A 12,685-nucleotide genomic window follows, 5' to 3' on the forward strand; every position below is an offset into this window, starting at 1 on the left:
TTTGTATTTAAACCTTACCAGTTTGTATCTAAACCTTAATAAAAGAACTAAACAACTCTAACTAAAGTTGACAAATTTCCGTTAAGATATATACTTAACAAGTTAGAGTTGGTTTTAAATGTGGCGATCCCTAAACCTTTTAATAAACAACTCGTGTTCTGGTTGAGTAATAATAAGCAAGTTAATGTGTCAACCTCAATTGAAAACGATATTCAAAAGTTTAGAAAAGATAAAAAAAAGTTCGTAGGTTATAGGTTTAATACGCGAATCCGGTTACAACCCGTTTAGCCATCAAACCGTTATCCACATATTTAACTCGTTTTGATAAATGTTATTTTTTTTTAACTGCCAAGTTTCATTTCTTCATAAAATGCTATTTAGCTATTATTCTTTCTACATCTAATCTAACAAACTATAAAACACGAGTTTGTCTATGAATTTTATTCTGCTAATTAATAATTGCAAGAAGTAACCCGACAAATTACTTTCTTTTATAAATTCTATGTATACATCCTACTATATCAAAAGCCATATATATAAATATGAATTATGATAATGATCTTAGTCTAACAACAGGTTCCACTTCAATTCGACACGTGGGCGAATTCCTTGTAAAGTCAAAGAAGTTGGCCAAGTGAATTCCCATCTCAATTAGGTGATCGTTGCATTCACTTTTCTCTGTCCATGATCATAACCAACCCAATTAACACCAATTGGAGCACCAAGTTGCACGCGACGGCTCCTGCTGAGCTTGGCTCTCCGCTTGGGCTCAATGACGTGTAACCTGGTTGGTCGGTAGAACCAGACCCACCACCGCCAAATGGTGCACTAGGTGAGGTAGGATATGGATTGATCGGTGTACTCATTCTGCAATTAGAAATACAAGTCTACTGGTTAGAAATTTAGGGGTGTTAAACTGGTCATGTTACGGGCTGACACAAACCCAAAAGGCATATCAGGTGTAAGAACATGTACATGACACAAATTTTTACAGGTTAATACGAAAGCCCGTTTAACCAATTTACTTTTTAGCTTGTTTTATTTTATTTTATTGCATGCCAACACTTTAAAATCACATGCTTAAGAAAAAAAATATAAATGTATATAAAATGATTAAATCTTAGTTATAGATAAAGTATTGTGTTGATTTCTCTTTTGAGTTTTAAATTTTGTCAAATATCCCATTAATTAGTTTATGTCTAAAACACATTTTAAAAATAAGAAATAAAAAATAAACGAGTTAAACAGGCTAATCAGTCGGGTTGACACGAACACGACATGCTAGCTGAACGTACCAAAGTTGACCTGACCCACCCGTTTATCTAAACCCAAACCCACAACGCTCATGTTAGGTTCGCTTATGTCAGGGTTTCGTATCCCTAGTTAGAATATATTAAAAAGTTTATTGTAATTTTCTCTACCATATATTATATTAGAAGTTACGATTTAATTAAAGGTAAATAACTATAACAAATAATAAACTCGGTGTTTTGCTTACGTGGGGGTGGTGGGTGATGATGGCATGGGCGGTGATGGTGGAGTCATGCCGCCGCCGGATGACTTGCCGGCTGGATACTGACAGCCTCCTGAACCTAAAACAATTTTAATACAATCATTAGAATCAAAGGTTATCTAAGTACTTATTGATACAATGTACCATGATTAACAAACAGTACTCACTTGGATCTGTGTTGGTTAGTTGTGCAACTCCTCCAAAAGAGCAACTAGTTGGAGCAGGGTTCTTTTGATAATATGCAGTAAAAGCATATGAGGCATGATCCCGAACCGTGTTCGGGTTGTAACAGCTGGCACCCGGTTGAATAGCCGAGCAATCAGCTCCTCCATATCCACACGCGTAATCAAGAGCCACTTGTAGAGAAGTTTCGGAAGCCGATGAGCTTGCAACACACCATGATCCTGAACCACCCGAAGATGGGCCAGAAGGCCCGGTTGGATTTGGGCCTGTCTGGCCCGTTGGTCCTGATGGCCCTGACGGGCCTGTTGGGAATGGAGTAATTGGAGCGGGGTTGTTTGGTTGGAAACCGGATGGTGGTGGTAGGGTTGTGGGGTCTCCTCCGATGGGGGTGGTGGTGGTTGGTGGGAACGTGTTCGGTGTTCCGGTTGGAGTTGTGGGTTGAACAATGGGAATGTCATCTAGTTGGGTTGTGAAAGTTGAAGGGGATGAGAATATTTGGCCTTGTTGAAGGTGAAGCATTTTTTTAGGTAAGGTTGCTTGCATATAGGGGTTATTAGCAAAGCTTGATTCTGAATAAAAGAATCAACAAAATCATTATTCATTAATATTCTTTGCTTTAGCATATAATATATAGTTGAACAAATGTTTATTCACAAGTAAAAGTAACAAAAATATCCTTAGATAGTTACAATAACACCAATGCCAATAGCTAGATGTTATTGTCGATAGAGGTAAAAAATGTAACTTTGTTTAGGGTTTAGACTTTAAAGCTTTATTGAAACACCGAAAAACATGTTATACGGGTGATGAAACTTTATCAACTTCGTATATCTATAGAACGTTACGGTAGAAGTATCAAAGCAGAAATAAACGAATGCTCATTCACTGGTTAAAATGACATACATGTGTACCCTCGAAAAACTATATATAATGACATCGATAGGTCCTGTGGCTGATAAAGGTTAAGAATGTAATTTGTTTAAAGTTGTATTGAAACATTGAAAAAAACATTTTAAAGGGAGGTAAAACTTAATCAACATCTTATATCTATAAAACGTTAAAAGCGTTACACATACAAAGAGTACAAATAAACGTTACCTGGATTGAGAAGAAGACAAAATACAAAAAACAACGAATGTTGAACGAGTCGAGGACCCATATCTTCCCGGAAATGAATATATTTTCGGGAACAGAAGGTGGGAGGAAAAATAGTGTGTATATGAGGTGGTTTTTTGTTTTTGTTTTTTATTTATGGGTTTGAAAGAAGATAAGCAAATGTGTAGATATAGAGGAGGCATCTTTGATAGCTTGAATGTGTGTTTATATGTATAATGGAGGAAGAATCAAAGGTTTCTTCTTGGTGAAAGAGGGTATGGAATATGAGAAAACTTGAGACATGAGGCATTAGATAGTTGGGAACTACAAGCAACAAAGAGGTGCTCAAATAAGAAGTTTTGATGCTCTATTTTTGGATCTATTTTATTCAGCACCTTAATTTGTTTTTATTTGTTTGTACGAGATTAAGGTACCGGTTTTATATCAATCGAGGTTTATGTAAAAGCTCGGAAGTGTGACACCCGTCAATCTTATTTGAAGTATTTTAAAGTAAAAAGAATGATTAATATGAGCTTAATTATTTTTTTCAATTACATATAGTATGTTAATGTAATAAACAAATAAGTAATGTTTTATTTAGTTATAAAAATTTCAAGTAAATATATTCGAAACGAGTTGCGGATTCTCGTAATTAATCTTTTGGATGGATTTTTGGGAATTTGCTTTGTCTCCCTTTTTACTGTTTCATGGGACTAAAGATTTGATTCTTGGAGAGTGAACTCAACTTGAAAAAAAAGGGTAATTTGGCATTTAAAAAATAAAAAAGAAAGGATTCATTGTGTAACAAAAGTAAAAGTGGTGACTGTGTACTTTCTTCAGGTGAATAAATTTATTTAAAGACATTATATTTCAATATATAAAAAATATTTTTTAATATTTAGCTTGAAAACAAAAACTAATAGTTACCTAGATGTATTTAGTTTTAGTTTTTACATAATTTACCTCGTGTGTATTTTCAGATTAATTTGTAATTCTATCATTTTCAAGTCAAATTCAAGTATCAACGTTCGATTTATGAAGAATACGTTAAAGTTACTAGATACGTTTCCATGTGAATGTTAAGTTTTAATAGGTGTTTTGTAACACCTCCGTCTATGACATTATTCGTTTTGCGCTACGTAAAGATGTTCTATGGGTCATGAATCATGTTACCCTTGTAAGATATAAAGACTTAATTATGGGGTTATAATGAGAACCAATTTGCCTGTGACCCCAAAACACATCTTGAGTAATAAGGCAACACTCTAGTTAACAAACTTCTCTGTGGTCCAATATGAACAAATTAAGGAGGTAATAATCACACGTGAACATGTCTTGTTTCATTCATGAACTATTGTCTTGCGTTCCTGCTTCAGTGATGGCAGTGGTGTTAGGGCCGTGACTAGGCGGCAAATTCCTCATGTTGAACTTAACAAATAAGCCGTATCTAGGATGGTGTGTCTAACATGTTTGGTAAATGGTTTTGGTTAATCCATCTCATTAAGAGACGTATGGACAAAGTGAATAAAACCAAACCATAGTTTTTGCCACTTGTGTGTTTGTTTCAATGTGTACTAAAAGTAAAGAATCTTGGTTTGCTCTTAGCTTTATAGGAAACCCAATGAAGGCTCATTGTGTTTTGTATTGTCTTTCATGTTGCTTTCTTTGCTCTATTTTATTTTTTAAGGTGAGAAAGCATCTATAAACCAAAAAAAGGGTAAATTGTGTCCAAAACAACAACTAAACCGTATCTATATAATACAAAAACTTGTTGCTTTTTATTCAATATTCATCAAATCAAAGATGAACCATTTTAGTACTTTTTTCTTCACAAAACAATCCATTTTAAGATGCATCTCATTTTTGCAAAATAACGAGCTTTAAGTCGTCACAAAATTGAACCAATTTGATATATCTTAATAAAAGTTATTCTTTCAATTTCGATATAAGTTTGTTTGTTGCAGAGTAATGAGTTTTAGCAATATATCTCATTCAGACAGCTAATAATTGAACTTTTTTCCCACCGTTAATTTATCACAAAATTTTCAAAAGGTTAAATTGGGTTAGTCAAGTTTATATATTGAAAAACTTATAAAATCTGCATGGTAATCATATAACCCATACAAGACATGACACTTGCATGGCATATGCTTGAAATGCTTAAATCTTATTAAATTAAATAATGTTGGAATTTGTGGACTGGTTCGATTAAGTCAACACGGCCGACCGAGTTATGACCCGTGAGAGTTACACCTTGAGTAACGAGCATAAAACCGCTTAAACTAGTCAAGGGCGGATCTAGGTACTTCGAACGGGTTCACGGGAACCCACTTAGTTTCAAAATATATCTAGAATACTTATACAAATTATGAAACTTTGGTGTAGTGGTGAACACCCATGCTTTGGTTATAGTAAACTCAGGTTTGAAACTCGTTTCTAGCATCTTTCGTGTTAGTTTTATACCTTTTTCTTTCTTAGCTTCTCTGTGTTAGTTTGTCATTTTTTTTACTATATATTCCAGCGTTAGTTTTATTTATTTTTTCTTTCTTTCTCTTTTTTACCCCCTAATTTCTTGTAATCAGTATATTAAGTTAGTTTTTTTTTGTAGTTCTTTACCCATCACTAACACAATGCACGCCACCCTTTTAGTCTTCACCCTTGTCTTCAATTCAGTCTTCACAATAAGGCAATTAATTATTTTGATTTCCGTTTCAAGTATTTTTGTTTATCCATTAAAATTAGAATTAGAATGAACGATTATGTCGAAATTTGTCAATTGAATTAGACAATTAGTGATGTTTAAATTTGATTTGTAGGCATTATAAAAATTATGAGATAATTCCAAAGTGAACCATCAACCAATCATCATCTTCAAGTAGAGACCAACTATAAGTATTTACTTAACTTAAAGGCAATCATATCTATTTTATGTATGTTTTCGTTTCTATGAATTTTTTTTTGTTAATTTATCGTATTTCTAACCTTATGTGACCTGAACTGTTGAACCGACCCAAAACTTTTATGCTCGGTCATGAGAAAATTAGAGCATCTAAAAACAGTGAACCCATTAGTAAATTCTTGAATCCGCCACTGAAACTAGTTAACCGGTAATGACAATTATTAACGAGTTTATAATGTTCTTTTATTTGATAAATTAACATAGTTAGAGCTAAAAGGATGAGACCGGCTTTTATGGACTTGGGGACCCGGTTAAACTAACTAGTATATTATTAATCAGTTAGTTAGGCTTTCAGAATAAGAGATTAAGCAAAACCCTAGCCACCAATTCTCTCCCTCTTATCTCACTCCCACCGCCGACCAGCCACTCCATCGGAGAGCCGCCGCTGCTGCACCACCCCGCTGTTGCCGCTGCCATCATGCATCGCCACCACTAGGTCTTGTTTGGTCACCTAGCGAAGTACGTTGTCACTCGATGTCTCAACCGCTTATTTATTAACCGAGGAAAAATTAAATATTGTCATTTAGATTTATATTTAATTTGTTTGGTCTCGTTTCGTACTCGTTTTGTTGGTAACAGGATCCTGTATAGTTCCCTAAAGTGATGATTACTTGTTTATTTTTCCGTTGCGTTCTTGATAATACTTAATGTGATTAAATAGTTATGAAACTATAATTAAAATCGGGTTTAAATATTAAACCATTGACTGATCACCACTAGAACCCAACGGTGGTATTAGAGCCGGTGTAACATCCCGAAATTTCCAAAATGATATTAATTATATTACTTAATAATAGAGGGAAAGTTTACTCAGGTTATCGGGAAATAAATAAATAGAGTAGGAGTTGGTATGGGTCGGGCTAGTGTTGGGTAATGGATATGGGTTATGGACTTGGGTTATGAAAGAAGGAAGGAGAGTCCATGGGCTTAAGCCCGTGATCCCTAATATAAATACCCTTAACCACCATTTCTCACATATTCCATACATACACCCAAAACACACACGACCCGAACCAAGATCCGAAGGCAAAAACCCGAGCTTGTCGGTGCTGGAACGTCGTGACGGACCAAAACAACATCAAGGCTTAACCGTGTTCGTAGTTCGACTCGTTCAAGGTACGTTTATAGTTAGAAATCGTTCGTATAGGTTCGGTTTGATTTGAGAAATGATAGATCTGAGTTTGTATGGTAAAAAAGAATCCAACAAAGCTAATCTTACTGAAAATGGTTATGATTTGATGGGTTAATCGATTGATAAAAAGAACCCGTACCTTTATGTCTAAATCGCACCCTTTAAACATCGATGTTAGGTCGATTTGATGGTTGGGGTTTGTAGGCGCTGGTCAGACGATTCCGTGGGTACCTAAATCGAGTTATTTGGTTAAGAAACGAAGGAGATTAAGGGATTTAAGAACGAACAGTAGCTGCAGACGACAACTTCGCCTGCAAGCTAAGTTCGCCTGATGAACTTCGCCTGCAAGCTAAGTTCGCCTGATGACAACTTCGCCTAAAGCCAAGTTCGCCTGATGGCAACTTCGCTGTAAAGTTAAGTTCGCCTAGCTGGTAACTTCGCCTAAAGCTAAGTTCGTCTAGCTGGTAACTTCGCCTAAATCTAAGTTCGCCTAAGGTTTAACTTCGCCTAAAGCTAAGTTCGCCTAAGGTTTAACTTTGCATAAAGCTAAGTTCGCCTAAGGTTTAACTTCGCCTAAAGTCAAGTTCGATTAGAAAATAAGTTAAAAACGATAAGTAAAAGTAAGCTAATACTAGGCCACCAGATTAGATCAGGCGAGTATTGATACGTGTAATTTATACAGTCAGCCGAGCTCAGTTAAAGAAGGGATTTACAACTATCAGAGGAAGAAGCAGAGTTCAGGTGAGTTTCTAGCCCCATTCCTTGTTATGTTTTCGGGGCTGTGTGCATACTCGATGTGTTGTTAATACACTTATCCTAAGTGATAAGTGTATGTCATATGTGATATGTGTGATAGATATGAATGATTGCTTGTCGGTACGCGAACGATCTTCGGATATTGCGCGTACTGTCAGGTTAAAAATAAAGGTACGAATATTATATATCGAAGATGTATGAATATTTCAAATGAATACTTGTCGGGGCGTGAACGATCTTCGGATATTGCACGTATCGACAAGGGGTATGGTTGTTAAATGAATGATGTAAAGAACGCCTAGAGTGTTCTTATGTTATAATGTAATTATTGTATATGTGAAGTATGTGTATATAGGTACACGAATGGCATGTGAGTTCTACGTTCGTCATAGTAAGTTAGGATGGCAAATCCCTCTAGCTTCTGTCGGACATAGATTCGGCTGGTGATGGCGTAGTTAAGGACTGCGAGCCTTATACGTGATGTAGATGATAGATGTAAGCGTAGATAAGGACTGCGGACCTTATACGTAATGTAGATAGGCGTCAGCATAGGAAAGGACTGTGAACCTTATACGTGCTGTATTTGTAGCATAGGGGAGGACTGCTGACCTCGTACGTGCTATGAATTAGGTTGCAACATAGGGAAGGACTGTGGACCTTGTACGTGTTGTGGATGTATTTCAGCATAGGAAAGGACTGTGAACCTTATACGTGCTGTAATTGTAGCATAGGGGAGGACTGCGGACCTCGTACGTGCTATGAATTAGGTTGCAACATAGGGAAGGACTGTGGACCTTGTACGTGTTGTGGATGTATGATGGTATAGGGAAGGACCGCGGACCTTGTACGTACCATAAATGGTGAACATAGGTAAGGACTGCGGACCTTGTACGTGTTCACGACCCTGAGTACAGGTATAGACGGCAGACTATGAACGTACTCTCGGTAGACTGAGGTTAGTGATTGTAGATATGTATGTATGTATGGTAGCAAGTATGTACGTAGAACAGAAGGGTAACTAGTGAAGTATGGATATGTATCTACGGATATGTATGTATGTGTATGTATTGTATGGCATTCGATTAACTAGAACTCACTCAGCGTAGCTGACTTTTAGTATGCACGCAGGTGAGTAGGATGAGGCAGCTCGCTTGAGGAGACACGTGGCACTGAATAAGAGGCTGGCATCGGAAGACTCAAGACGTTTAAGTTTAATGTTTCGTTAATTTTGAAAGACAAAATGATGTTTTAAGACAAGACGTGTTTTGTTATGAAATGTTTTATGAAAGTTTTTATATTCCGCGAAAGTTTTAATGAACTCTGATTTGTAAGAACTGTGTTTATGAGTAAATCCAACACGAAAGTAGGGCTACCGGTAACGGGGCCTTACAAGTTGGTATCAGAGCAAAGTTCGAGAGATTTAAGCATACTACATGCTTAGACTCGAACAAAGAATGGGATTTAAGTAAGAAAGGGAAGAAGATGCCAGTCCAAGAATGCCATGTGTCACTCAAGCAAGATCAGTAAAGGTAAATTGTATGATTAAATGATATATGTTAATGAGAAAGAAAAGATATGTGAACGACATGATAGGAATAATTGATTGTTTGATTTGACTAACTGCTTAAGTAGAACTAGCACAAATAGACTCATAAAGGGAAGTGTATAGGACACGGAAAGCAACATGATCAGCTAGTCACAGCTGGCCACTGTTATTACCTGTTAGCCTTGCTATCCTTGTACTAAATAGTTCCTTGAGTGATGATGTTTGTGTTTTCCCTTTTAGAATACTAATGGCTGGAGCTGGAGAAATTGTTGGAACTGGGGGTCGCACTGGACGTCGTGGCAGGCCTCGCCCTGTCCGGAAACCCTCGGTAGAAGAAGCTTCCCACACCGAAGATGAAGGAAGCGCAGCTGGAGGAGACCAGAACAACAACGAAGAGGTTCAACTTAGCCCTGCAGTTCAAGCAGCCATCGTTCAAGCTGTAGTTGCTGCTGTGAAGAACCTGAATCCCGAAAGATCTGCTGGAAGCCGTGAACGAACTGCTGAAGGGGCGGGTGGTGATGGTAGGAAGGATGGGGAAGGAGAAAGAGAGGCCTCGAGTGAGGATAAGTCTATGAAGGTCGATGACAGGAAAAGAGGCCAAGATGGGTGCAACTATAAGTCCTTCAAAGGATGCGACCCGCCAAAGCTGACTGGTTTGGGAGACGCAATCGCTACTCTCCAATGGATAACCACTATGGACAAGGTTATCCGCATTAGCGAATGCCGTCCCGACCAAGCTGTGGGTTATGCTACTCAGTCATTTGAGGAAGAAGCTATGTATTGGTGGGAAAGTGTGGAGCAGAGAAAGACTAAGGATGAAATCCAGGCGTTGAGATGGGACGATCTGAAAGAGTTGGTGATGAAGAAGTTTTGTGCAGAAGCCGAGGTCGAGAGGACGGAGATGAAGTTCCTGAATTTAAAGGCCGGTATGATGACGCATCGTGAGTATACTACTGAATTCAACCGACTATCTAGGTTGGTGCCTGATATGGTTGACACTGAGGTCCAGAGAATCAAATGTTATGTGAGGGGATTGCCACAAAAAGTCCGCATGTTAGTCAGGGCAAATAAACCTGCTACTTTTGACTCTGCTGTTGAACTTGCAGAAGTGGTTTATGCTGACCTGGCTGAGGACGATGTGGTGGTGGGGGAAGAGAAGGAGAAGAAATGGGCTACCTCTGCTAAGCGGTCTGGCGAGATGGTGACGACAACTGATGAGAGGAAGGCCAAGGTTGGGAACAAGGATGCATGTAAGACGCGTGGGCGAGTGCACCCGGGAGAATGCAGGACTGGGACAGACAGGTGCTATCGGTGTGGAAAGAGTGGGCATTACTCTCGAGAATGCCCTGATCGTCCAAAGTGCTTCAAATGCGGAAAAGCTGACCACATGGCAAGGGATTGCAAGGAATCAGGGGCGGGAGGTGCGAAAGGATAAAGACTTGGGGAAACTGCAGAGAGGAACGCTTGATGAAGGAATAATTACTCATGCAATGGTTTTGTTAAATTACGTTTGCTTAAGGACTTGTTTTGTGTTAAGGTTTAAAACTTATGTTTATCAGTGACGTGTAATATATTGAGTTTGGTTATGAATGATTATTATGCTATGATGAAATGTTGTTTTAGACAATAGTGTTAAGAGTACTAGTCGAAGCCCTTGGAAGGATGAGATGAGTCTTGGTACATCGAGGGTCTCATGGACAAGCTACCTTAAATAGCTAAAACACATGACCACCATTCGATGGCTGCAAAGTCGGGAGTAAGAAGGATAACTCAGAAAGCAAAGGCGATTCAATAAAGTGTGTAAATATGAGAAGTTTTCCTTTTATAGGGAATAAGTTAGGTTTCGGGGACGAAACCTCTTTAAGGAGGGAAGACTTGTAACATCCCGAAATTTCCAAAATGATATTAATTATATTACTTAATAATAGAGGGAAAGTTTACTCAGGTTATCGGGAAATAAATAAATAGAGTAGGAGTTGGTATGGGTCGGGCTAGTGTTGGGTAATGGATATGGGTTATGGACTTGGGTTATGAAAGAAGGAAGGAGAGTCCATGGGCTTAAGCCCGTGATCCCTAATATAAATACCCTTAACCACCATTTCTCACATATTCCATACACACACCCAAAACACACACGACCCGAACCAAGATCCGAAGGCGAAAACCCGAGCTTGTCGGTGCTGGAACGTCGTGACGGACCAAAACAACATCAAGGCTTAACCGTGTTCGTAGTTCGACTCGTTCAAGGTACGTTTATAGTTAGAAATCGTTCGTATAGGTTCGGTTTGATTTGAGAAATGATAGATCTGAGTTTGTATGGTAAAAAAGAATCCAACAAAGCTAATCTTACTGAAAATGGTTATGATTTGATGGGTTAATCGATTGATAAAAAGAACCCGTACCTTTATGTCTAAATCGCACCCTTTAAACATCGATGTTAGGTCGATTTGATGGTTGGGGTTTGTAGGCGCTGGTCAGACGATTCCGTGGGTACCTAAATCGAGTTATTTGGTTAAGAAACGAAGGAGATTAAGGGATTTAAGAACGAACAGTAGCTGCAGACGACAACTTCGCCTGCAAGCTAAGTTCGCCTGATGAACTTCGCCTGCAAGCTAAGTTCGCCTGATGACAACTTCGCCTAAAGCCAAGTTCGCCTAATGGCAACTTCGCTGTAAAGCTAAGTTCGCCTAGCTGGTAACTTCGCCTAAAGCTAAGTTCGTCTAGCTGGTAACTTCTCCTAAAGCTAAGTTCGCCTAAGGTTTAACTTCGCCTAAAGCTAAGTTCGCCTAAGGTTTAACTTCGCCTAAAGCTAAGTTCGCCTAAGGTTTAACTTCGCCTAAAGTTAAGTTCGCCTAAGGTTTAACTTCGCCTAAAGTCAAGTTCGATTAGAAAATAAGTTAAAAACGATAAGTAAAAGTAAGCTAATACTAGGCCACCAGATTAGATCAGGCGAGTATTGATACGTGTAATTTATACAGTCAGCCGAGCTCAGTTAAAGAAGGGATTTACAACTATCAGAGGAAGAAGCAGAGTTCAGATGAGTTTCTAGCCCCATTCCTTGTTATGTTTTCGGGGCTGTGTGCATACTCGATGTGTTGTTAATACACTTATCCTAAGTGATAAGTGTATGTCATATGTGATATGTGTGATAGATATGAATGATTGCTTGTCGGTACGCGAACGATCTTCGGATATTGCGCGTACCGTCAGGTTAAAAATAAAGGTACGAATATTATATATCGAAGATGTATGAATATTTCAAATGAATACTTGTCGGGGCGTGAACGATCTTCGGATATTGCACGTATCGACAAGGGGTATGGTTGTTAAATGAATGATGTAAAGAACGCCTAGAGTGTTCTTATGTTATAATGTAATTATTGTATATGTGAAGTATGTATATATAGGTACACGAATGGCATGTGAGTTCTACGTTCGTCATAGTAAGTTAGGATGGCAAATCCCTCTAGCTTCTGTCGGACATAGATTCGGCTGGTGATG

At 38.2% G+C, this 12,685-nt stretch overlaps 1 protein-coding gene across 1 annotated transcript; it reads right to left on the reverse strand.

The window, feature by feature from the left end:
* Window positions 1–473: 473 nt before the first annotated feature.
* Window positions 474–2,888, reverse strand: LOC143594580 (uncharacterized). The gene is made up of 4 exons (XM_077073849.1): window positions 2,795–2,888; window positions 1,681–2,265; window positions 1,499–1,592; window positions 474–867 (listed from the first exon to the last, which is right to left on the reverse strand). Exons 1-4 carry the CDS (start codon window positions 2,853–2,855, stop codon window positions 669–671), a joined length of 939 nt encoding a protein of 312 aa, XP_076929964.1. The 5' UTR covers window positions 2,856–2,888; the 3' UTR covers window positions 474–668.
* Between the last annotated feature and the right edge of the window lie 9,797 nt (window positions 2,889–12,685).

This window comes from Bidens hawaiensis, unplaced genomic scaffold (assembly GCF_021521415.1).
Source record: "Bidens hawaiensis isolate Kalapana, Puna unplaced genomic scaffold, B.hawaiensis_p1.1 tig00043879_1, whole genome shotgun sequence".
Taxonomy (NCBI): Eukaryota; Viridiplantae; Streptophyta; class Magnoliopsida; order Asterales; family Asteraceae; genus Bidens; species Bidens hawaiensis.

Coding starts and splice junctions, on each gene's coding strand:
- LOC143594580 (XM_077073849.1), bottom strand. CDS start 2,855: ATGGGTCCTCGACTCGTTCAACATTCGTTGTTTTTTGTATTTTGTCTT. Junction 2,266..2,794: donor TTGTCTTCTTCTCAATCCAG/GTAACGTTTATT, acceptor TCTTTTATTCAG/AATCAAGCTTTGCTAATAAC. Junction 868..1,498: donor TCATCACCCACCACCCCCAC/GTAAGCAAAACA, acceptor TTCTAATTGCAG/AATGAGTACACCGATCAATC.